General features: G+C 41.3%; 1 protein-coding gene across 3 annotated transcripts in view; it reads left to right on the top strand.

The window, feature by feature from the left end:
• Positions 1-27449, top strand: part of MACROD2 (mono-ADP ribosylhydrolase 2) — a 1912358-nt gene that overhangs the window by 1373550 nt on the left and 511359 nt on the right. For all 3 annotated transcript variants that reach the window (XM_040637968.1, XM_040637967.1, XM_040637966.1), the window contains exon 8: positions 14281-14354. In XM_040637968.1, the coding sequence (XP_040493902.1) occupies positions 14281-14354 (74 nt within the window). The remainder of the gene's footprint in view (positions 1-14280; positions 14355-27449) is intronic.

The following is a 27449-nucleotide window of genomic DNA, read 5'->3' as shown; positions in this document are numbered from 1 at the left end:
GTTCATTCAGAGGTTTAACCATCAATGGAGTCATTGTGTGAAAACCTGCTTTTCTACTACTCATTTCTCTTACCAAACAATTCTATTTTGTAGGACCAGGAAAGGATTCTGGGAAAAGATAGGTAACGTAAATCTATTTCCAGGTTCTCAGGAGAAACAGTGTGACCTTACTGGATCCTGAAAATTGATCATACCTTCTCTTGAGATGATGATTCCGGTTAAAGAGTCTGGCACTGGGGTGTCTGGGTGGCTCAGTTGTTAGGCATCTGCCTTCGGCTCAGGTCATGATCCCAGGGTCCTGGGATCGAGTCCCATATCCGGCTCCCCGCTCGGCAGGGAGTCTGCTTCCTCTCCCTCTGCCTCTCCGCCTGCTCTGCTCTCTCGCTCACTCTCTCTCAAATTAATTTTAAAAAGTCTTTAAAAAAAGGAGAAGAAGAGCTTGGCGCTCCCAGCTGGGTTTCCAGGCCTCGGTTGCTGAATAGCATTCCTGTGCCTTTAGGCTTTCTTACATCTTTCAGCTTTCTCACATCTTTAGGTAAATAAGGTAAATATAGTGAGAGGGACCTAAATAAGAAGACCTGTGAAGAGCTAACAGTATGTGACTTATTCTATTTAATCTTCACAACAAGAGGTAGCCTTATCCCCACGTTACAGGTGCGGACACTGAAGAGTAGAAATGTGCGGTGCTGGGGCGTGGGCGGGCTCAGTCGGTGGAGCATGCGCCTCTTGATCTTGGCGTTGTGAGTTTGAGCCCCACATTGGGTGCAGAGATTACTTAAGAATAAAATCTTTAAAGAAAGAAAGGAAGAAAGAAGGAAAGATGCTGTGCTCACACAGTTTGCAGTTTTCACGGGAAGACGCAATGTCTGGTAGGTTTGACCCGAAACCTGTCCTCTTTTCCTTATTCCAGAATTCCTCTTGAACTAATCCCCACACTTCTTTGAGTTCTTTGAACCGGTACGCACAATTTACTATGCATATGATATTTTTTACCCTGGGCAGACAATCAGCAGGTGAAACCATATTCCACAGATGGCAAAGATCTAGATAAGAAGAAAAACCACTCCCGAGGGCTCTGCATTCTCAGTGGGATTTCAAAAAGCTATCAGTCCTTGCTCCAGGTATCCGTCGGATTTTTCTGCGTTACAGACAACCTCAAAAACCCAATGGCTGACAGCAAATACCCTTTATTCCCTTGTTCACAGTTCTGCAGGTTGACTGGGTTTATCTGATTGAGGCTGGGCTTAGCCCAACTGACCTGGATCCCAGGCTTCTGTTAGAGCTCAGTCTGTTCCATCTGTTCCGCCTGAGCTTCATGGGTGAGTCTGAAAGGGCAGTGACCACCTGGTGCATTCCCTTTTGCTGCGGGTGAGTGCTCTTATGGCCTCACATTTGCTCCCATCCCATTGGTCAAAGCAAGTCACGTGGCCCAACTCAACATTGGTGATGCAGGGAAGTCCACTCCGCTCACAAGACAGTTTTGCAAAGTAAGATGGCAAAGGGTGTGGCAAAGGGGAGTGAAGAATCAGGTGTGCTGATTAATCCAGCACTCTGAGACACCACGCTGTCAAAAAGAGACACTGAAGTCGAATGGTGGCATTATTACCCACATCAAGCTGTGTCCTCTGTCTCAACACAGAAATGTTCAGAACTTCTCACTTGTGATCTTTCAGAGTCTTTTTTTTTTTTTTTAAGATTTTATTTATTTTTTTGAGAGAGAAAGAGAGAGAGAGCACAAGCTGGGGTAGGGGCAGCAGAGGGAGAGGGAGAAGCAGACGCCGTGCTGAGCAGGGAACCCATCGCAGGGCTTGATTCCAGGACCCTGGAATCATGACCTGAGCTGAAGGAAGACACTTAACCAACTGAGCCACACAGGTGCCGCTCAGAGGGTCTTTGTAATGACTTTCAGGATGATGTACTCCAGGGGCTTTAATTATATTAAAAATGTATTTTTGATCATACAGATTATATAATTATATCAAATAATATATTATTTTTTAACACAGTCTTAGTCCCAAAGATTGCATTAATCTCTGTGTTGCTCAGCAAAGGAGTGGCTGCCATTGTGAATTCTAGCAAATCCTAGAGTATTCACCAAGTGGCCCATTTAAGAAAACTCCACATGCTGAAATCTGGAGACTGGTTCAGATGTACCTCAGAATGTAGAGTGTGGTAGCCAACGCCTGTCTTAACATTCAAATGTGAGGAGGAGAATTTCTCCATGCTCAGTGTTTATTGTAGGAGAGTTGGCGACTGAGAAACTCCAGAGGAATTCCTGGAATTGAGGGCAGTTTGGAAATGTTGGCTTTCCAGGGAACTTGGCTAATCACTGGAGAGTAAAAGCCAAGAAGCAGGGGCTTTGGAGACTACCTTCTCTTCTTCCATGTTGTGGTGTCACCGTTAATGCTGCTGGGAGCTGTGATGACAAGATTCAGTGCAGCTCCTTCAGGAGAATCTTCCACCTGACTGTGCAGGTGGGAACATAAACACTTTTTAGGGCATATGTGGTTTCATGCCTGTAAGTCAGTGACAGTTGAAGCTAAGAGACCCTCTACAATGATGTGTCCCTGAAAGAGCTCCTGTGCTCTGCCCCAGCTTAAGTATGCTTTGCAGTCACATGCATTGCAGGAGGTGTTGGCCAGCAGGCGAATTAGTTTGTTTCCTTCCCTCCAATATCAGGGCTTATTTTCCTAGGTTTCAGGTGGCATAAAATCATTTCAGGATTCTAGGAAGCTTCACGGGACACTGGAACAGCTCGATCTTTCCCATGTTCCCTAATAGGACGTGACAAGCTTTTGCGTACCTCCTTTGCTTTGACCACTGAAGGTGGAAAGGTGAATAAGACAGACAAGGACTCGGCCTCATCGAGCTTATATCCCAGTGGGTTGACTCATGGTAACCAAGAACATGGGACAGATAGCATTTCAGAGTGTGATGAGGGCAGCACAAGGGCTCTGAAAGCCGAAATGAAGAGTTTGGACTTTGGTCACAATGTGGAGCAAGCCATTGGCATCCCTTAGCATGGACATGGCATGACGGGGTTTATGTTTATAAAGATCACTCTTTTCCAGGTTTGCCCACCATAAGGGTGCCACCAGTTCAAAGGTACAAACTACATTTTTGTCTCTCAGATCTCAAGATAAATATTTTCTACTCAAATGTGATGTCCTCAGTGAACTCCCTTGACCCCTGTAGGAAAAAAAATGTTCTTTTAAAAGAGAATTTTAGAAAAATTCTGTTCCAGGTGATTCTATAAGATCTTTCATTCTCCTTTCTCAAGAGGCTTATTCAGGGTTGGTAGGAACCGCTTGCGTAGAATAGCATTTGTTTCACGAGCCATTTCTTAAGTCATTATTATAATTCCTTAGGCAAAAGATTATTTTAAAAATACCCTCAGAAATAGAAGCTGGAGCTCGCAAGTTTGAGAAGCCGATGAAGCTTGCATAGATTGTAACCTTGTGTCCCATCAAAATGCGGTTCATTCATACCCTGCTTTGCAGAGCAAAGGAAAGACAACTTGAAAGGAAAACTTCATGTTGCACAATTTTTTAAGTCGGTGAAAGCAAAAGTATTCAAGGCTGAGGCTGAATATAGTAGAATTTATGAAGTATCACTTGCTATGGCACACATAATGTCAAGTGAAATGGAAGCACGGGTGTGAAGAGATTAAAAAGATACGAAGCACAGGATTTTCCTTCTCCCTTTTATATACGACTAATCCTAGAGGTCCTGCTAGGAAAATCAGTGCTAAGCTGAACAAAATAAAGTCCGGGGTGAGGCAGGACCGTGGGGAGAGTTGTGATGTACAGAAGTTCTGTTGCGAGCCAGGGAGCTTCAAATTAATAGGTTCCAGTTGTGTCCAGGATGATGGTAGCTCTGTGTTGAGGAGTAATTATCGTCATCCAAACCACAGCTTTTCTCCATTCCCAAGGGGACTCCTTGGGCCCCACCCGTACTCTGAAATGCAGACATTCAATGGCAGACTGGGTGCTGTCACCTGAGAAAGGGCAGAATATCGGTCTTCCCAGGTCTATTGGTGTGGCCATCAGGAGGCACTCTGAAGCAAGCTTTCTCATCATAGGTGCCTCCCATTTCATTTCCTTTCTTTGGGGTTTGAAATAGTGTTGCACCAGGAAGGGAGTCTCCGAAAGAGAGTGGTTATGGTAAATTCCATTCATTCTATGGAGATGGGAGGATGAACCAGGCGCTGGGCCCAGCATGGATAGAAGACAGACAGACCCAGGTCCTGGCCCTCCCCCTTGCTTGAGTTCTCTGAGAGACACTTTTCTCTTCTATAAAGTGGGAAAGATTATATACATCTTCAAGGGAGTTTTGAGGGTTTAGGCAATTTTATGTGGAAGCCAGAGGTGGCAGGGCTCTTAAGGACAGCCTAGGCTTCCACCCCTTGCCACCCATAGCCACATGCAGTATCTGTGCTTCCTCTGCAAGCAGATGCTGATCTAAACCACATTAGTGATTGGTACTGAGTCTACTAAAACTTAATAGTCGAACTGTATTTTGCACACCTCTTGGTAGTTTTTAATATAAATCCAAATTAATCATCTTTGATATTTCCCTCAGTACACTAAAGTCACTGTCCATTTACAGACCAGGTCATCTTCATTGTTCTCCCTTGTTCTTTTCATTGGGTTGTTGTGAAGATTGAATAAAATAATACATATAAACGCTAAGTAGAATGACTTGTATGTAATAATTGCTCAGTATGGGCACCTGCGTGGCTCAGTCGGTTAAGTGTCTGCCTTCCGCTCAGGTCATGATCCCAGCATCCTGGAATTGAGCCTCTCCTTGCATGGGGCTCCCTGCTCAGTAAGGAATCTTCTTATCCCTCTCCCTCTGCCCCTCCCCCCTGCTCATGCTCTCTCTCTCTCTCTCTCTCTCTCTCTCTCTCTCTCAAATAAAATCTTTTAAAAAATAATTGCTCAATAAATATGAACAGCAGCAGCAAAAACAACAATTTACTATTGTTTCAAGATTTCTGCCTACTAGGGTCAGGTTTATTTATTTATTTTTAAAGAGTTTATTTATTTATTTGACAGAGAGAGAGAGAGAGAACAAGCAGGGGGAGCAGCAGAGGGAGAAGCAGACTTCCCACTGATGAGGGAGCCCTACTTGAGGCTCAATCTCAGGATGCTGGGATCATGATCTGAGCGGAAGGCAGGTACTTAACCCGCTGACCCACGCAGGTGCCCGTGGGGCCAGGTTTACATGTGGACGTGAGCCTAGCTTGTATGACCCCTACACTCCCCCGAAGTAAAATACTCTCGTGCTTTCATGTTGACAACCTCCAACTTATTTCCCCCACCTCATTAAGTAATTTATGAAACATTCCTCTATTGTGCATGTGCCAGAGATTACAGACAGAAAAGGTGGAAGAATGGGTGCTATCCAGACAAGACAGGACTCTCATTTTCTCAAGTTCATGAATGTAGGTTGATTGTGGTCATAGTTTGGCTTCCCCCTCCCAAAGCAGATTCAGAGGCGAAGATTTGCATTCCAGTGGTTGATCTGGGAGATAATTTCAGGGAAGGGAGTAGGGAAGACAGATACAGGAAGCCAGTAAGAGTGCATTATTGAGCAGTTTGCCACTATGGACAACTGGTGGGTAATTCCACTGGGCAACTCGAAGAAACTGTATAAAGCATGCGCTTCAGTGTTATCCCACCTGAGGGGTGAGTGAGCTGGGACATTTATCCACTGTCTCTCATTAATGATGGCTTCATGCATGCTGGTGGTGTTCTAGATTTCCTGACACTTTGGACCTACCTCACATGTGGTAACACTATGGACACCAGAGAGAGCCCTCAGTTAAAAGGCCATAGGTCTTAGCGGCTGGAAGTCGAGCCAGTGTGCAAGGACGGCACAAACCAAAGGGATAGATGGTGTTGTCAGCATCTGCTACGGCTACTGAACTTGTTAATATGCCATAGTGTGTGTGTGTGTGTGTGTGTGTGTGTGTGTGTGTGTGTGTGTGTATATATACCCGCCTTGTCCTTCTAAACACCAGCTAAGACTCCACCATCTTGCTGACAGGCTGGGGATGCCTCACTCTTGCCTACTGTGGTGCCCTTTGCCCTCCTGAGGAAAGCCAGTGACACCCTTTTTAGCATTCTGCTGCTGTGCTCACTGCAGTGACAGAGGCCAGTGTCACTCTTATTACTTCACCTGTTTTATCTTTTGTGAAACTCTGCCTTTAGCCAGAATTGTCTGAGTGGCTGCTCTAGCGATTGCTTAACGGTGAGCCTCCTTCAGCTCATTTCTCTCAAGTAATTTGATTTCATCGTGCTATCAGAATTGCTTTTATGGCTTGGAAGGGGGTCTAGGGGGAAGGGGTTGACAGAAGCTGTTTTGAGGTGAAAAAATAAATTCATTGCCCTATACTTCCCCATGCCCACCCATATACCCCATGCCCCCATGCCCCCACACCCCTATGTGCCCTCCATCTATATCCCCCTACCTCTTCTCCTGACCCAGGACTGGTGTGTTGTGTGTGTATGTGTTCAAGGGGGACTGGGGAGGAATGTTCTGAGAAAGACACAACTCATCTCACACTTCATTTCCTTTTACCTGAGTTTGTGGAGTATACTACTGTTGCATGTCCCTTTGGTCCCCACATCAGAATTTGTGTGCTAAGATGGAAAATATTATGGTTATACTCTCTCAAAATTGAAGCAAAGTGTAATTTCACATTGATAGTCAACACTGACAATCCCAGTTCAACTGATGGTAACGTTTCAATAAACCCAGTGATACATCCTTCTCATTTAGGACAGTCAGAGATTTTTATCAGTGCTGAAGAGCCCATATTTAATACCTGCATAATATTTTACTTGAGTTTGTATGTAAATGGGGGGGGGAGCACCAGCTTGCTTTTCTCATTAAAGACTTAATAGGAAGTGAGGGCTCAAAAGTGGGTGTGAATTTAATGTGCAGAGTTCCAGGGAAGGTTTTTTGTGTGTGTGTTTTAACTATTGCTTCTAGCTTCTGAATGTCTCTGGCAATTCAGTACCAATTTGGCTTATGGTCACTGAGTGCTGGTTAGTATGGTAACTGCTTTGTAAATAATATGCAATGTATGTGGCACTTATGATTCCACAAATTTGCTAGTATTCTGTCACAGCTTATCACAGCCAAGTGCCCTGCTTGGTGGGGGGAGATTAGGGGCTCAACACCCTTTAAGTGAGACCCACTCCAGACGAACTTGTGCAGCTAAAAATAAAACAGTTCAGTGCACAAACAGTGGTTTTTGCACTTGTGAGCTTTGCCTGGGACTTGATGTCTAGGTTGCTTTATTCTTAAAACTGATAGAAAAGCATCCCCAGTTAGAGCAGAGGTGACTCCTGGTGACTGGGCTGGAAGGGGATGTTGGGAGCAAAGCAAGAGAGACAGACCCTGGCTAGACTGTAAATGGTAGAGAGGGTTAACATTTTCACATGTGGTGTAATTATACCTGCCATTAGGTTCAATTTGATTCTTTTTTTTTCAGTAAGAACTTTGAAATAATGGACTTAAGACATTACCATGTGCCTTTCTATGATAGGGTAAACTACAGCTACAAGCATTCCCTCATTTTAAGTTTAAAACAAAAGCTGATCCATTGCTTCTGCTTCCAAAAAGGGTAGTTTTACTGGTGAAGTTCTATCTATCTTTATTTCAGTAGAGTAGGCTAGATTTTCAGTAGAAGATGTTTTATTTTATTTTTATTATTATTTTTAATTGAAGTATAATTAACATACAGTGTTAGTTTCAGGTGTTCAATATAATGATTCAACCATTCTGTACATTTCTCAGTGCTCATTGCGATACGTGTACTCTTCAACCCCTTCACCTGTTTCACCCATCCCCCCCTCCCCTCCGGCAAATACCAGTTTGTAGAACATGGTTTTTTATATCAGGGAAATAAATTTAGGTTCTACATTGGAACCCATGGACAGAGTTGAGAATATTGGAGAATTATCAACAACAGCGAAACAAGAAAGAATGAAAACTAGAGAGGAACACTGTCTATGGAAACGCCAAAACCAGATTCATTCTAAATTGGGTTGAAAACATTCCAGGTTTTTAACAGTTCTGACAAACAAACAGTTCAATGGCTGGGTAGAACCTTCAGTTAGTCTTCATGGCTGTATCTTTCTGCAGTTTGATTGAAAGAGAAATATCTGCTTAATAATTGAGTAAGAGAGGGGCGCCTGGCTGGCTCAGTCGTTAAGCGTCTGCCTTCGGCTCAGGCCGTGATCCTGGCGTTCTGGGATCGAGCCCCACATCAGGCCCCTCTGCTGGGAGCCTGCTTCTTCCTCTCCCACTCCCCCTGCTTGTCTCTCTCTCTCACTTGCTGTCTCTGTGTCAAATAAATAAATAAAATCTTTTAAAAAAAATAATTGAGTAAGAGAAAAATAGCTGTCTAGTGAGTTATTTGGTGTACCATGGATAAAAACTGTTGCAAATTCAACTTGCTGTTTACGTTTTTACCTCTTTTGTTTAAATTTTTTAATGTCCTGTTGATATAATTTGTCCTCTCTTGACGGAAATACCCCCTGCTTGGTAGGGAGGAAGTAGGCAAGTCATAAATATTTGTGTTTCTACCTATAAAAGGTATTGATTAGCCTAAAGCTATATTTAATGGCCTTAAATGTGGTGAGAAAATATATTTAGTAAGTATATTTAGCAAGTATCTTGACATGTTAACTAAATAGATAAATACATTATTTTAAACTTTCATATACTTCTGTTGGGAGTATAAATTGGTATAACTGCTTTGGAAAACTGGCAGATTCTACCAGAGTTAAACATCTGCATAAGCTATGGACCAGTAGCCCCAGCTCCTGGGTAAAATACTCCACAGAAACAGTGCTTATGTCCACCAAATGGCATGTATGAGAATGTTCATGGCAACTTTGTTCCTAGTAGCTCCCAACTGGAAAAACCCAACTCTCCATCAGTACTAGAATGGCTAAGTAGACTGTGGAATATTCCCACAATAGAGTACAGCACTGCAGAGAGAAAGAATGAGCTTCTTTTTTTTTTTTTTTAAAGATTTTATTTATTTATTCGACAGAGATAGAGACAGCCAGCGAGAGAGGGAACACAAGCAGGGGGAGTGGGAGAGGAAGAAGCAGGCTCATAGTGGAGGAGCCTGACGTGGGGCTCGATCCCACAACGCCGGGATCACGCCCTGAGCCGAAGGCAGACGCTTAACCGCTGTGCCACCCAGGCGCCCCAAAGAATGAGCTTCTGCTATATGTAACAACATGGATAAATCAGGCAGGCATCATGTTGAAAAATTTGGACAAAAAAGGGTGCAAGTTGTATGTCCATATACATGAAGTACAAAAACAGACAAAACTAACCTGTGACAATAGAAGAGAAATAGCAGTTTCTTCACTGGATAGATATTGATTTGGGACAAGGCAGCTTTCTGAGATACTGGAAATGTTTCATATCTTGATTTGGATAAGGGTTTTATGTATGTACATATGTCTATATATAGGTATGTGTGTATGCACATATGTAAAAATTTTGCAAGCAATTTCAATACAAAAGTAAATAAAAAGAAAAAAATCACATATATCTTCGGTATATCAACTCCAACATTCACAACAAAGTTCATCTTACTAATCCTTCCCAATGAATAAGAAACTAAGCTGTGGAATGCCAGCAGAAAGCTCAGATTCTGTGCACACCTGGGCGCACACATACACAATTCCCTGCATGCCTGGCCCTAAATTATTAATGGCTTGTTCAGCCTCATTGACCCTCATACTTGGAAGAGATTTTCTATGTCATTTAATTCAATGATTCATCTAAAGCTTGTCTGCAGCCTTCCCTCTGGGTGGCCATCCTGCTTTTGTGAACAAAAGCCCTCTGGTGACTAGAATACTGTCGTGACCTCCTGAGGCTGTCATACTGTCATCAGGAGCCCAACCCTGGGCAAAAATCTATCCTGTCTATTCATTGGTTTTACTTGTAACCATTGGGGTCTTGCAGTTAAGTAGACAAAGGATTGTGCTGTTGCTGTGTCCCCCGAACACCATACTTTATCTTGTATATATATGCCCACTGAACGTAGGCATATTTTCAGGGATATTTGTCTTGTTGTCCTCCCCCCCTTTTTAATTAATAACAGCATACCATTTCACCAGGAACTGTGTTCTCTTATATGCATCTTCTCAATAGTTTCCCTTCAGGGATGAAATGGATGTATCACTTTGCTTGGATGTCTCAGGATCCCTTTGCCCTCCCACACTCTGGAGCTAAACACCCCATTCTCCCAGCCTCTCCTGCTGCCAATACAGTGATCCATCTATCCACAGTCCATTCACTCATTCAACACATGTTTATTGATCATCTTCTGTGTAGCCAGCAATATTTTAGGGATACAGTGATAAGCAAATAAGAGACATGTGGCATCTGCCTCATTAGGCTTTCACTCTACTAGAAGTATTAATCAAATATGTACATAAATAAATGTAAAATGTAAAAATGAAAGTCTGATGAGTACTGCCAGGGAAAGGTACATGATGTGATGAAAACATCAAATAGGGAGTCGTCGTCATCAGAGAAGCCTTCTCTAGAGAAGCGATGACTGAACAAAGGACAAATGAAAGTTAAAATAAGCTAGGAAAAGAGGGGAGAAATGTCATTTCAGGAAGAGGATATAGCATGAGCAAGGACTTAGGAAGCAAAGGGAAACATGCCACATTCAAAGAACAAAAGGAAGGTCAGTGTAGCTGGAGTTGAAAAAGCAAAGAGCAATACAGTGTAAGAGCCTAGAGAGGTAGGAGAGAGTCACACCATTCAGAGAGGAAATGTTAGCATTCATTTGGACTTCAAATGCTTATAAAGGACGTATCTTGGAAAGTAGCAAATCAACCTAAAGAGAGAACGAGTTTTTGAGGGAGCATTGCTTAAATTAGTAATTTAGGCATGGGAATGTTACATCAAGGTGCACGGTGGGGTCTGGAGAGGCAGTGGCTTGGAGGTAGGTGGTTGTCAAAAATGACTAGGTCAAGGAACTGGCAGGCCAGGTGTTGGGTGGGTCATCTTATTGGACATTGAAATCACCCATCATTCTGGCAAGGCTTGAGGTAGAAATGAGAGCCATAACTCAGTGCCAAGGCTTTGATAAATGTGGGAAAGTGACCGGGAGGTCACAAATAATTGAGAACTGACCGTAGTTGCCATGGTTCTATAAGAACTTATGTAATTTCTCTGTGGGGAATTACATCTTCTAAAGGTTAATGCTGACGGCCATTGCAGCGTGATTACAGTATTTATTAGCTTTATATAGCCCTATAATCTTACGATTTAAGTACTTCTTACACATATCAAAAAGTTGGAGAAGAATTTTATGGGAGGAGAATAAATAGGGAAAGCTAAGATACAAGTCTTAGGAAGGCCCCTTGTGGTGTCTTATGCCATTCTAAGGTGCTAAAGTGTCCTCTGTAGGAGCTGAAACATCAGCAAGGCCACCATTGTGTAAGGTTGTGGTAACTATACCTTAGGAAGGGCCACTTGGAAGTGGTGTGATGGACAGACTGGAGAAGGGGAGAGGGCCAAAGGAGCACGATTATGAGTCAACTACAGTTGTCAGGGTGAGGGCTGATGGGGCTTTGAATGAGATCAGTGGGCAAACTAGGGAAAGAACGGGTGGTATACAATATTTCAGGGGACTCAGTTACCAGCCAGGAAAGCAATCAGATACTGTGGTAACTAGGAAAGAGAACAATAGGCAGAAACCAGAAAATGGGGAAGAAGTTCATTCTGTGGAAGAATACAGGTTACATTTCTAGTTCTGGAGTGCATCAAGAAGAGGTAGGTGTTAAACTCCAGGAAGAGGTGAACTGGAAAAGCCCCCTGTGGTTAGCTCCTAACCACAGATGCCTATCCTGGCCTCCTACTTTTCCTTTGCAGTCCACAGGAACTTCTCCCTTCACTTCCCCTGACTTCTCCCCCTAATTCCTAGTTGCTCACAGCTTACTTCCCGAAGACAGTGTCTCCTCAGCTCCCCACTTTATTGCTCTCTTCCCCAAATATTCTGTGGTTTCCTAGAAGGCCTCCTCTTTCTTACATGGTTCCCCTCATCTGTGTCCCCACAGACCTGATGCACTTGTCATGCTCGCCTTTTATCTATTTCCTCCGTCCGACTTTGGGCTTTAGAGGACAGGGACTCATTAAACGTGTCTGTGTATCTTTTCTGGTTCAGTAATATTTGCTCAATGAATTAGCTAATTAGCAGGTTTATTTTAGAGGTTTTACCTTTTGAAGCCTTCATTTAAGGAAAAAATAAATGGGGTGAAACGGTTCAAAACAAATCTATAATCCCAAATATCACAGATGAATTTACAAAGTTTGGGAAGTTGTGCACATTTTCCCTGTGGTCAAGTGCAGCTTGGCCCTGCTTTATCTTGTCTTCTTTCCTTATGCACTCTCTCACGAAGTATGTAGAAACCTAAACATTGATTCTTGGAAGTGGGGACAAACATCTCCTCTCTTATCCCCTCTTCTCTCACACATTTTCTCTGAAAGTCTAATGAGATTTAAACCTTTCGTATGAACTGCTGGGATATGTATTTGCCTTCCAATAAAACTGGGTCTTGTAAATCCCAGGTCGCCCCATTTCAGCAGTACCTCTCTCTGCCTCTGTACAGCACAATGTCGCAGGAGCCCCCTGATTAGAAGGCATGTCAGTGGATGACACTGCAGCCGGCTCACGCAGAGTATAAAGGAAGAAGGCTGAGTTTAGAGGTTGGGAATGGCATACATTTAATGGCTGTTCCTAGAAAAGGGAGCCAGGGGAGCTTACATAGGTAGGAGAAAACACGGAAGAAGGCAGTGTTGAAAAATCCAGGAGGAGAATTTGCAAATCTATAGAGACAAAAAGTGCATTCATAGTTGTCAGGGGCTGGGGTGCAAGGAGACTGGGGAGACTGTTAATGGGTGCAGAATCTTTGGGGGGTTGATGAAAATATTCTGGGCTTAGTGGTAATGGTTGCCCAACTTTGTGGATGTAGCAAAACCACTGCATTGTACACTTTAAAACAGTAAAAAATAATAATAATAATAATAAAAAAAGGAAATCCAGGGTAGTAAAACATGGAAAACTAGTCAAGCACATCTAATACAGGAAAAGATGAAGACTGATTGAAAGAGTGATTGCCTGTATGGAATTTGGTGATAGGAAGCCTGTAGTGAGCTTAAAGAGAGTAGTTTTAAAGGAATAGTCACTCCCGTCTCTTCTTTCTGCCCCATAAATATATAATTTGTAAGGTTATTCCTTCACATACATTCATCTCTATTGGCAGAATGTCTGATGATTTTGCAAGTTTAAGAATATGTTTGGTTTAGGGACGCTTGGGTGGCGCAGTCGTTAAGCGTCTGCCTTCGGCTCAGGGCGTGATCCCGGCGTTCTGGGATCGAGCCCCACATCAGGCTCCTCCACTGGGAGCCTGCTTCTTCCTCTCCCACTCCCCCTGCTTGTGTTCTCTCTCTCGCTGGCTGTCTCTATTTCTGTCAAATAAATAAATAAATAAAATCTTAAAAAAAAAAGAATATGTTTGGTTTACATAAGCTAAAAGGATATTCTGGATGAGTTTTGGGAATTAGGATTATGTGTGCTACTGTTCACTAGGACATGGTGTAAGTGTCATTCTTCCTGTCTTTCTAAAACCAGCTCCATAATGCAAAACCAGGCCAGGTCATGGAGTCTTAATCTCAAACATAATTTCCAGGGACCCTAAATGGAGCAGGCATTACCTTGTTTGAATTCTGATAATAACTGGTGGTCGTATGGCTGTTCTGCAAGTTACTTGCCCTGTGTTGTGTCAGTTCATTGATGGAGTACTGCTGGACTTACCACCCTGAGTCAACCGCATGCACTCTGTAGCCATATTTACTTGGTTTGTAGATTGAGGGTGATAAACCTTAATCTGAGCACCTCTTATGAGAATACTATATGAAAGTGCTTTGAGAACTATTAAGCAAATGTAAATACATTTTTAATTGATTCTGTTGTAGAATTGAAGAGACAGTTAAATCCTTTATTGCCTGTTAGCACTAGACTGGTATAGGACTGGCCTATATGCCTTCTGTGTATGATCACAGCCTTCACATACGTGTATATCTTACTACGGCCTGCCTTGCTCAGTAGTAATTGGTTGAATTGAATACTGTTGAAATGAGAAAAATTTAGTGTCATACCGTGATTGAATTCTCTCTTGCCTTCATCTTTTTTTGTTAATTTGTTTTATTCTGCTCTTCACTTAGGTTTCCCGAACGAGCCTGCTTCCGTCATTGCCCTCAGCACCATTAAGGAATGGCTGGCCAAGAATCATCACGAGGTAGGAGGAACAACATAATTAGCAAATATTTAAGATGGTGTCGCTTGATCCTCAATTTCAAAGAAAGCAGAAAAAGATACCCACAAATATCAAGTAAATAGCATCCTTGAGTTGAAGCTAGCTGAGCGTGCCTCATTGGGGATATACGGGTGATTGTATATTTTCCTGTAATTAATTGACTGAAGAGATTATTTTGATTGGATTTTGTGGTGGAGATAGGCAGAGAGATCAGATTCACTTAGCCATGATCTCGTTTTTTACATCTTTAAATAGTATGGGTTTTGTGTGTAAAAGAGAGAATAGGATGGATTTCATTAAGATTAAGAGATTGTCCTGTGCTGTTTTCCTTAAAGAGTTAAGTTATCTTTGTTGACATGGTGTACGGTAATTTCTTGGTATCCTGAGGTCTCTTTATTTATAATTAATCATTTCCATAAAGTAACTTCTGAGTGTGAGATTAGAGTAGGCCTGGATAATTGACAGCTAAATCCTCAAGATCAGGATTTTTTATGAAACTAAATGCTTCTCTCAGACTTTTCACCATGCCTCCTATTCTGTTTATTTAATAAAATCTTTAGGATATGTTTAGTGATGAACAGGAGAATTACTCAAGTTAACAAAGCAACACAATAAGTAAAGACACTGTGGAGGCTTAGATTTCAGGGTTTTGGCAACTAACCTATTGTAACAACAAGGAGGTTTCATATAATGCCCAGCCTTGTGTGTTTTTCTTCCAGTTTTGTTTTTCTCCTCAGATATTCACATGAGTGTTATAAAGAATGTTGTTCCATTTGTGATAGACCAAGAATTTAGCTCTCTTCTTGGGTAGGAAATGGATTATTTGAAAATGTTTGGGTATGGAAACAGACTTGGGAGTTTGCTATAATATGGAAGAAGCTCTTGGTGCCTTTGTGTGTTTAAAAAACAACAGTATCATTTTCTGCTAATTGTTATAATTTCAACATTTCTTAAGTAGATACAGAAATTGTTAATCTCCAGTAGGAGTAAAGACCGCATGGCCAAACATATCCATTTTGGTGCTTGCTTACTATGAAAAAAAAAAGTGTGTGTGTGTGTCTATCATGAAAAAACGTGTGTGTGTGTGTATCATGAAAAAACGTGTGTGTGTGTGTGTGTGTGTGTATAGCTTCAATTTAGAGGATGACCATAATAACCTCAAAAAAGTAGAATTTAAAAAATAGTTAAAATAGCCAGTTTACAAAACATATCTTTGACATGTATTATTTTCACAACAATCTCATGAAATGTCTAGGATAGATATCATTATCCTTATTCTCATCTAGAATCAAAATCAAAATTCAAATTAAATGACATCCTCAGGACTTCAGAGTCACAGAGCCAAGAGTCTGACTCTGTCCTCCTGACTCCAACAGCCATTCCTCCTTGGAGAGATCCTGAGGCCAGGGAGAGAAGTTTAGTCCCTTTGAAAGTGGTATTTTTAATGTATCTCTTGGTTACAGTAAAAGCTCCTCACCTGGACCATCAGCTTAGCAAAAATGTAGAGTGTTTCATGAATAAAAGTTGATAATGGAGCTAGTATATTGGTTTAAATCCATTATTTCCACTAAGATAATAATCCAAGGTATTCCCTACTGATGGATTCACGTGTGTTATGTTGGCATGTGAGGGAAGTACACACATCCACCCCAAAATCATTAAGCAGATGATTATGAAGAGCAAACGTGTTGGTTGTATTTACAGCTCATTGACGAATCCTACTGATGGATTTTCTCTAGTTAAATGATTCAGAAGGTTATTTTCCATAGAAATGTGTTAACTTAGTGTTTCCCACTTAATGGTTTGTGCCCTGATTTCCTTGTTAGCTTACTCTGTCTTTGAGCCTGTTCTTTTGCTTTCATATCTTTTTCTAGCTCATTTCGTGGGTCTGTTGTATAAAATTTAGGTATTTTGGATTGAGGAGCACAACTCAGTTATTGCAACTGTGACTTTAAACATGCCATGTGCTAATTCTTTTTTTTAAGACTTCTTGTTTCAACATGCATTGGCTAATTTAAGCAAGTTAATTTGAACAAATCAGGTTTTACTTAATAAATGAATTGTAAGTGGTAGGGCATAGGTAAAAGCTATACAAATTTATTGTCTTGCAATATTTTCATTTATTTTTTGCTCTATTAAAAAAACAAGCAATGTAAGGCACGTATGAAAGAGTATTACTTCTCAGTCAGTTGTCTCTTCACTGGAGTATTATTTTGACATTTTCATTGTTTAAGCTATTTATTCATTAATTCACTCATTTGACAAATATTTACTGAATCTCACTAAGCACCAGAAACTTGTCTAGATATGAGGGATAGAACGCGGAGAAACAAAATCCTCTTCTTATGATATTCATAGTCCAGGAAAAGTAACATCAACAAATGAAGAAATAAGGTAGTTCAAAGAGTACTTTGCAAAGTAAAACAGGGTAATTTGGTAGTGAGTTATTGGAGAATGTGGTTTTAAATCATTTAGAAAGGGCTCTGAGGACGTAATCTGGGGGCAAAGATTTGTATGATGGGAAGGGGTAAGCCAACCACAAAGAGGTCTTGAGGCAGAGCATTCCACATAGAGGGAATAGCTAGAGAACAACCCTGCTGGGAAAATGAGTTTAGTCTTTGCAATTAATGGTAAGAGAGACAATGCAGTTGGATTAGAGACATAAAAGAATGGCAGGAAACAAATTTAGACAAATAGGTAGGGGTCAGATCATAGATTGTTAACGATTCATGGAGAAAATTGTATTTTTATTCTAAGTCTAGTGGGAAGTTATTGGGAGTTTGGGACAGGGAGTGGCATGATGAGATTCACCTTTAAAATGACAAAAGGCTGGCTGCTGCTTGGAAAAGGGACTTGAGAGACCTCAGAATAGAAAAGGGAAGACAGATGAAGAGGATCCTGAGCAAGAGATGCAAGCAATCCAGGCAAGAGATGAGGATTCTTTGAAATACAGCAATGGTAGAAAGGAGGTAACAGCATCAGGTTTGGAATATATGTTGACAATAGAGCTAGCAGGACTTGGGGATTATCTTAGAGTAAGCTAGCTCATGCCGCAGTTACAAACAACTTAGAAATCTTAGTGCCATAAAACAGCAAAGGTTTATTTTTTGCTCACACTATTTATACGTCTTGAGTCAGCAAAGGGCTCCAGCTTAGTCAGGAACCCAGGCTGACAGGCACTCTACCATGTGAAATGTCATCTATCACATGACAGGAAAAGATAGACAGTCAAGTAAAAATGCTTCTACAAAGGAATGATGCCTATAACTTTTTTCTCACATTTCACTGTCCAGAGCAAGGCACCCAGGAGACAAGGAAATACAGTTCTCTCATATGTTCAGAAGAGGGGCAACTGGATATCAGTGAACAGTAGTGATGTCTATAATAGCTGTAAATCAGATGCGGTGTATGGAGAAAATGGGAGAGTCAAAAATAACAGCTAGGTTTTGACCTGAGCCCCTGGGTAAATATCGGTGCATTTACTGAGAAATTTGCTAGACAGACATGTTTAGATAGGAAACAGAAAGAAAACAATAATTGTGTGCAGATAGTTACGCCTGAGATGATCTTAGATATACAATAAAGCTTTCTAATAGAAAGTTGGTTACTTGAGCCTAAAGCTCAGGAAAGAAGTCAGATGGAAGGACAGGGTAAAATTGATCAGATTATCATAACTTCAACTTGGGTTTGGGTCTTAGTTTGAGATTAGCTGCAAGAAATAAAAAAAAATTCAAACTAAATTGTATAAAGGAAGATATATTGTATAAATGAACTAGATGAAAAAAAAGTCTTGAAATTCAAGAGCTAGAACTAGAGCAGAGTCTCATGAGTGACCAGAATTGCAAACTATAAATCCACCAAGAAGCAAGGGAGTTCATTTACGTTCTCTCTCAATCTCTGTCATAGCTCTGTTTCATTGATTTTTTTTTCCACATTATCTTCACTACCCACTCACCTGCTTAATATGGCCCCATGATGACTGGGACCCATTCATAAGTCAGTGAGCCCTGCGTAAGGCAAAGCCGGGGTTGAGGTCGGTGAGCAAAGTTGTGTCTTCTGGATCTTTCAGCTGGTTATGTCCCCTGAGATTTTCCTTTTAAAAAATAGGCAATCCATATAAATGTGACTTCTATCAGTGGCCATACTTCTCTCAGTCATATAAGTATGCAGTTCATACTTCATGATTTTTGATCATTGATAATTGATGTTGTCATGTGATTAGTGAGCCTTCACATTTCACCATTTATTTACCCTCTAATTTCTAAACCATCAGGAAGGGACAGTTCTATTTTTTTTCAATAATAGTTGATTTGATTCTATTTAATTACAAAAATCACCCCCAGTCTATGTGGCTGGACATGTCCACATTCAAAGAGGCTTCTCTGGAGCACTTGGGCCCAGTAGATATGACTAGGGAAACCATGTTCTGTCATCCACCATCCACTTGTTTCATTCACCCAAAGTCTGAACTGTGAGGATGCTGCTGTCACCACGTATTTAAGGGGACTCAGGACCTCAGCTGAACAAAGAGCACAGTTGGCTCTGACTGCAGCAGCTCTAGAGGGAGAGAGAGAGCAGTGCTTTAATGAAAAAAGGAGAATCCTCAAGAGGATGTAATTGGGGCAGAAAAATGACTTACCAGGACTGAGAAACATAATGATTTCTTACTGAAAAATTGCAAAACAAAAAAGAATATTCCCTGCTATGGCTTGAATTAATGTTCTCAGAAAACCAGAGTTGAATTATCTTACGAAACAGAAATACAAAGAAATGGATATCATGACTGAAGAGATAAGGCATGTGGCAGAGAGACCCCGCAGTCAAGTGTGAGGTAGGCAAGGGATGAAGGTTACCCACTGGCATTTTCGGTAAAATTGAGAATTAAGAACTTCTGAGTTCAGAAAATTAAAAAAAAAAATGAATATCAGAGTTCACTATAAAACAAATGACAGCGTGTGGCATGATAACCTTTCCGTAAGTACCCATTTTTCTCAAGTAGAAACTTTATTACAGAGACAAGCAAGCAAAATAAGGGGCCGTTATGGAAATGAGCAGCGGAAATGCAGCCCAGACTCTCAACTTGGGGTGGCTGCTCTGTGTTATCATCTGCAGTTTCATGCATTCCTCATTTTTCATGCAGTCTAAAAATACCATTCCTTGTGAAATAGTGATTTCCCCACTCCACAGCTCTGAGGCACCCCTTTCATATCTGGAAGTTAGCCTAAGAAATGTTTTTACAATGCCTATTCTATTGTTCCACCCCAGAGACACATATGGCATCTGACTATTGGTCTCTGGGGCAATGTACATATTTGTAATTTTTTCCATAGAAAGCAGAAGAACAGGACGTCTTTCCCCTCTAAAACCTAAAAGTGTCCTGATATTCTATGAGATATTTCCCCATTTTGGAGGTCATGTTCAATGATTTCAAATGCCCCAAAGGAGCAAGCATCCTGCAGCACAGAGCACCTGCGTTAAGTCTTCCGGGAAGTCATCTTCGGGGGTAAGGCATCTAAGATGAAGATTCCGAGATGGAAGATCAGTGAATTTTCTGGGTACTTTTAAATGTGGAAACACCAAAGTACTGATTGGGCCTCAGTTGTAGCGTGGCATAAACCTGAACACCCCTTATCCCCAACAATTATAAAGCAGTGGAGAGATGGGCAGAAGCATAGCATTCTGGGAGGCTCTAATTAAAACTGTAGCATGTGTAGACATACAGAGGGGAGGCTGTGGTTCACCTAAGACCAGGCCCCAGCGGTATCTCTGCAGATCTTTGAAGATGGCGTTTCCCAGAAATCTTTACCGTTCAACCATTCCATGGGAAATTCCTCATCTCCTTCCTTATGCTGACAGCCCCCTCCCCCACAAGCAGACCCTTTTGTTCTGGGGTGGGAACAATTCAGTGGAGGAGTCTTTGGTTCGACTTTGAAGGCCCTGAGTGGGCACCTGGTGTGACTTAGATATCATTGGCAGAGAAGAATCCCAGCTCTGCGTTTTCAAAACCAAAATCAGTTTTCTTCCCTGTAGGAGGAAGGTGAAAATTTTCTCTCGTTGCATGCAGAGTTTGGGCCTCTGCCTAACATACAATATTTTTTAACTGTGCTTTTAGCACAAACAGATTGTTATTCAGAAGGTTAAATATCATCTACTTGTCATTTAAGTTTTTAATGCTGTGCCTTCTGAGGGAAACTTGACACCTGTGGTATTACTGCTTATCATTTTAAGTGTCGTACCTACAGATGTGTCGGGGCGTCATGAGATGCTGTGTGTATGTGGCAGTGTTCCATTGAGGCAGATCTCCTCCTCTGCAGCTTGTTGCTAACCATGGTCCCAGACCTTACCCTGTGAGCTCTAGACCTCAAGGTCAACGGATAGTAACCAAACAGCAAAACTTGTCTTAAGCTAAGCAATTTGAGAAAGAAGAACAAAGCTGGAGGTATCACAGTTCCAGATTTCAAGATATCCTGCAAAGCTGTAGTAATCAAAATAGTATGGTACTGGCACAAAAATAGACACACAGATCAGTGGAACAGACTAGAGTTTAGAAATAAACCCACACTTATATGATCAGTTAATCTATGGCAAAGGAGAAAAGACTATACAATGGGGAACAGATTGTCTTTTAAATAAACAGTGCTGGGAAAACTGGACAGCTAGATGCAAAAGAATGAAACCGGATCACTTTCTTTTTTTTTTTTTTAATGATTTTTTATTATATTATGTTAGTCACCATACAGTACATCCCCGGTTTCCGATGTAAGGCTCGATGATTCATTAGTTGCGTATAACACCCAGTGCACCTTGCAATACCTGCCCTCCTTACTACCCATCACCGGTCTATCCCATTCCCCCAACCCCCTCCCCTCTGAGGCCCTCAGTTTGTTTCTCATAGTCCATAGTCTCTCATGTTTCATTCCCCCTTCTGATTACCCCCCCTTTCTTTTCGGATCACTTTCTAACACCAGACACAAAAATAAACTCAAAACGGGTTAAAGATCTAACATGAGACCTGAAACCCCAAAATCCCTAGAAGACAACATAGCAGTAATTTCTTTGATGTTGGCTATAGCAACATTTTTCTAGATATGTCTCCTAAGGCCAAGGAAACAAAAGCAAAAATAAACCATTGGACTATATCAAAATAAAAAGCTTTCACGCAGTGAAGGAAACCACCAACAAAACAAAAAGGCAATCTACTGATTGGAAGAAGCTATTTGTAAATGATATATCCGATAAGGGGTTAATATACAAAATATATAAAGAACTTATACAACTCACCACCAAAAAAACCCCACCAATAATCCAATTAAAAATGGGCAGAGGACCTCCATGGACATTTTTCCAATGAAGACATACAAATGGCCAACAAACATGTGAAAAGATGCTCAACATCACTAATCATCAGGGAAATACAAATCGAAACCACAATGAGCTGTATCGCCTCACACCTGTCAGAATGGCTAAAATCAAACAGGAAAAACTGTCGGCAAGGATGTAGGAAAAAAAGGAACCCTGTGCACTGTTGGTGGGAGTGTAAACCAGTGCAGCCACTGTGGAAAACAACAGGGAGATTCCTCAAAAAAATAAAAATAGAAAACCATGTGATCCAATAATTCCACTACAGGATATTTATCCAAAGAGAACAAAAACACTAATTTGAAAAGATATATGTACCTCTGTGTCTAGTGTAGCATTATTTACAATAGCCAAGATATGGAAGAAACCCAAGTGTCCATCAATAGATAAATGGATAAAGAAGATGTGATATATGTAGGAATATTACACAGGATATATATTATATTATATAGGATATTTATTATATAGGTTATAGTATGTAGGCTAAGTAGGAATATTACACAGCCATAAAAAAGGATGAGATCTTGCCATTTGTGACAATATGATGGACCTAGAGTGTCTACGCTAAGTGAAATAAGTTGGACTGAGAAAGAAAAATACCGTATGTTTTCACTATATATGGAATCTAAGAAACAAAACAGATGAATAAACAAAAAGCAGAATCAGACCTATAAATACAGAGAACAAACATGGTTGCCAGGGGAAGGGGGTAGGCAAGATGGGTGAGGGAGAGTAGGAGGTACAGGCTTCCAGTTACAGAATGAACAAGTCATAGGAACCAAAGGCACAACATAGGAAATATAGTCAACGATATTGTAATAGCATCTTATGGTGGCAGATGGTAGCCGCACTTGTGGTGAGCACAGCATAACATTAAGAGAAGCTGAATCACTATGTCGTACACCTGAAATGAATGTAACATTGTGTGTTAACTATAGTCAAATAAAACAATTTTAAAAATAAATAAGTAAAACACTGTGACATAAAAAAAAATTAAAAACCTAGAAAACAAAAATTAGTTTTCGGCACCTATTTGGTGCCCTTTACAAGTAAAGATACTGGTTTCTACTGAATAGAAGCAGTTACACTGCCACCCTCCCCCGCCTTCCAACATTCCAACCAACAGCCACAAAGTAGTGAAAAAGGTAAACCGATTTGTCTGCCACAACAGACAGAATTGGGAATCCATTGAAGAACAGTTTCTGGAAAGGCTCATATGCTATTCTCGTGCTAATGTGACAAGATCAGGGACGTGGCCACTCGTTTCCTCATCACGGATCACAAAGGAACCGTCACACTTTAGCTCTGATGCCAAGACTATTTTTTCCCCTTCTTGGCAGAGGTCTTTGAACATATGCAGTGTTAAAAATTGTCACTTTTATTTCAGAATCACATTATGGACCACCAAAAAAAACCCCCAGTGTGGGGCCTGCCTTATGTCACTGACACAGAACACCTTAGGATCTTTCTTCAAAGGGGGACTTAAATAAAACATGAAATGATGCTTCCATTTCTAATGACAAAATTACATCCCTCACCCCAAGTTTCAATTCCTGCGGTCGATTCTTTACAGAAATGCAATGCACATAACGTGTCATCCTTCAGTTCTACACGACACGGGGGTGTGGTTAGCATCCAGAGATCTGAAAGCAGCAAATGAAGTGCTCAGTGTTTTCCCTGGGTGATGTCTTTTTATGTCTATAAAACATTATTTAGGTCTGTATGCTGGTCTTAGTTGTTGGTGTAACCTAATGTTAAAATATGTGTGTTTGGAAAAATAAATTCCATCTTAAAATATTCAGGTTCTGTGTAAGAATGTGGCTAAGGTCATCATCATCATCATCATCCTAATATGCTGCTATAAAAATGTATCCTTTGACTGGCCCAAGCCATGATGCTCATTGGCTGTGACATAATTGAAGAAAATTATTCCCAGACTTTGCACACATGCCACGCTCCTTTCGCTCTTCAAAGCCCCGATGACTTGCAAACAGTTTGTTTTCTCTCCGCATCCCATCAATTTATATTCCTGCCTTCCTCCTTCCCTTCTTTCCCTCCTTTTTTTCCTCCCCACCCCTTTTCCCCTCCATCTTTCACACACACACACACACACACACACACACACACACACACACACAGAGTACTTTCCCATTCTCAGATAGTCTTTGTTGAGATTTGCCCCAAGTAATTACATCAGTAGTCAGAAGTGAGTTTTATCTCCTTATCTTATGAATCTCAGTCCCCATTGTTAGAGTGAAAGTCATGCCCCAGGGAAGCTTCTGCCTTTCTTGGTGGGGGTGTTCAAGTGCTGGTGTCACAATAGATCACCCCACATTAGAGCTTGCCAGGTGGGCAAATCCACTTACCTCTCCATCCCTGCACTGCTTTTGCATCGATTCGCAACAGCCCTGCCCCAGTTCTTAGAGCCAGAAATTAGAGACCCTTGCTATTGCCTTCATAACCCCATTCCCATCAGTAAGAAGCAAAATATATGATACAACCTACATTATGCTGCTTTAGTTAGTGAGCCCACTTCCAGTTAGCCAGTGTGCCTGGGGTACAGAGGCTTTTCATCAAAAACTTTTAGGCATTGAGGTAATGTTGCCCAAGTACATTTTCCCTAGTCTTACTTTGTGTAGAGAGCTCTGTAAAGTCTAAAGATTTTTCTTCTCCCAGCAGGGGCTGTCTGGATAATCAAGGTCCCAGGGTGCCCTAGTGACACCAGCCTACAGTCCCATGTAGTTCAGGGTGGCTTGTTGACTTCTGTACTGACATAGGATCGACATATGTCCTCCTCTGCCAGCCATCCTTAGCCCAGCACAGTGTCCATCATGGTCCCATTACTTTCAGATAAATATACTCTGCCTTGGCGGGGGTATTATTTAAATAGGTGTGGAAAATTCATATGTGTACTGCTGTTATATCTGAGACTCTAGAAAGAATTCTAGGAGGTGTAGAGTAAGTATGTGAAATAGCTACGAGAGAAGGAAAAGCAGTATTTTTGCGGCTTCTCATGTGTCCCATGGCCTGTGTTTGGGACACACACTATTACCTGTTTCTGTAACACATCCTCTTATATCTTCACATAACTTTTTTCAAGGTAGGTATTTTGATCTTTAATTTTATATAGGTGGTGTTGAAGTTCAAGGAAAAGGAAATTCCTGAGGTCAACTAATTGGGCATTTTCATGTTCTTTTAATTCTGTTTCTGTGGTCAGCGGGTTACTCCAAAATTGGATCTCTTACCCAAACTTAGCATTTGAAATGCATTTGTGGGCATGGAACCCAAAGTATGCTGATTATAGGCTTTCTCTGGGACATTTTTGCAAGCTGGAGTTGGGCAAGGGAAATTAGGGCTACTTTGGTGGTGATCTTGAGAGATTTGGGGCACAGAAGCCACGCAGTGGCCATGTTCCCTGCAATCTTGTGGGGGGTGGGAGGGCTCTGCTGTAGGAGGATCTTTTACTGAAAATGTCACTGATTGTTGGGCAGTTGGCAAAGTCATCAGGCCTGTCTGCTGGCTTGGGTGAAGAATCAAAACTAAGGCAAAATATTATATTTTAGCAAAACAGAATGACCTTCCATTTTTAGTTTTAACAACTCAAGCTAATAATTCTCAACTAGAGGAGAGAGAGGGTTGAGAATCATTTAGAGGGTGTTTCCCTGCCCAAACTACGTTTTAAGTAGTTCTCTTTCAGAGAACCCTGCTATGTTGAATCACTGCTTTTGATGGAAATATTCAAGTTCCTTCAAATATGTTGGGTTGGAAAAGATAATTTAGAGTCACTGTTCTTAATAGGAAAATGAGTAATAGTTCTTTTAAAAATTCAGTCTTTCAATATATATTTTCATGCAGGGGCAAATCAAAATTTTATCTGTTTATGTATTTACTTACTAACTAACTAATGGCTATTATCTTACTATTTCTTCAGTCTAACCTGAGGGTAAGAAATATGTAAGTTTTAATGGAGCCAGTACTGAATAAAAGCCAAGAAGAAGTAGCACAGAATAGTTGTTTAGAAGAGAATGGATCCCTTTGCAAAGGATAGCTTAGAAGTCTGTGAGACTATGGGACAGCTTCCAAGCCTACAGGATTGTATCAGTGAGGCCACGGCATAACAGTAGTTCAGATCATCTTTCATGCATCCAAAATGGGAATTATGGTGCCTGGAAGCTGGGTGGATAGAGGCAGGGTATAGTTCACCACTGCCTATTATTATCCCAAAGAAGAAGCTTAATGTGAAGATAGAATATTGGGTTAAAAGTCAGAAAATTTGGGCTGTAATCAGCTTCTTTCACTGTCTTGTATGACCTTGGACAATTTGCTCCATAGGCCATGTCTCTTTCAGCTCTAGAATTTACCACTATCAGTGTTGTCTTCTAAAGCAACCCCACAGATGCAGCCAGTTACGCCTTTGCCCAGGTCTTCAGAGACCAATCAGACCAATAGAAAACTTTGTTCTAGGCCCTCCAGGTGACATACCAGAGATCAAGCAGCATTTGCATCGGCTGCCTTGATGTCTTTAAGATGGTCCCCAACTTCCATATGGGTGTATCCTTAGAGTAAATATTAACAACCTTGACCCATTTCCTGTAGGAGGAGGAGGGCCCCCATGTTGCTTTTCTGTAAACGATTTGGATTATATGGTGGTTTCAAAATAGCCAACCTTTAAAACTTCTTAGGAAATTAAATCTGCTGATTATCCAAATGATGTGACATTTTTATAAATAGAAAATAAACCTCTGAGCATGTGGTTGGATCCACATCTGACACAGGGATAAAAATGACACTGAGAGGTCTACTGAAGGATGTTCTATAGCTGAAAGCATGTGTCTTCCTTCTTGCCAGGTAGGAAGGGGGAAAAAAAAAGCCTTTGTCGTATCCTCCACTTTAATTGAGTAGGGCACAAGTGCTGCTGTGATTGAATGAATAATCAGTAGTCTTGCCACAGCCATCTAGCTCAACTCAGGGAAGAACACAAAGGGCACTTTCTCATTTGAGTGGAATTAAATGATTTGTGTCTGAGAGGCAATGTGCTTAGCCAGGGCTCTGTTTTCGAAGGAAGCTCTGACCAGGGTGTAGTAGGCTTTTCCCTGTTTCTCTTAGTGCATCTGGGCTTAGAGGTGGCCTCTATGGAAACCAGACCTCCTTTGATAATGACACTCCTACTTCCTACGGTAAGAAACATGAGTAGGCCCGGCAAAGCCATCATTTATCCAGTCTCTTGGCTCTGCGACAGAAAACGTACTAGAAAAGCCTCATAGGAGTTTGGACATACAACCTCAGTTTAATTATGGGTAAAAGCTGAATTGGAGGAGCTGGAGTGTGAGCCCACTGACAGAAGGACTTGTAACATGCCCTGTAGATCAGATCAGATTCTATTCATTTCTTTTCATGAACTCCTTTGAGGTCCCATCATATGGGAACTTGACAAGAAGTGGAAAGAAGTAAGTTTTAGTATCTTTGTGCCATGTCAGGAAGCCTCAGCGATTAGTGAAGAGACTTTTCCTTTATATGAAGCAGGAATAGAAGGACTTGGAGGGGGGGGCGCCTGGGTGGCTCCGTTGTTAAGCGTCTGCCTTTGGCTCAGGGTGTGATCCTGGAGTCCTGGGATCGAGCCCCACATCAGGCTCCTCTGCTGGGAGCCTGCTTCTTCCTCTCGCACTCCCCCTGCTTGTGTTCCCTCTCTCTCTGGCTGTATCTCTGTCAAAAAAAAAA

This window comes from Ursus maritimus, unplaced genomic scaffold, assembly GCF_017311325.1.
Source record: "Ursus maritimus isolate PB19 unplaced genomic scaffold, ASM1731132v1 scaffold_22, whole genome shotgun sequence".
NCBI lineage: Eukaryota > Metazoa > Chordata > Mammalia > Carnivora > Ursidae > Ursus > Ursus maritimus.
Note: the sequence above shows the minus strand (reverse complement) of the source record. Positions and strands in the feature narration are given on the sequence as shown.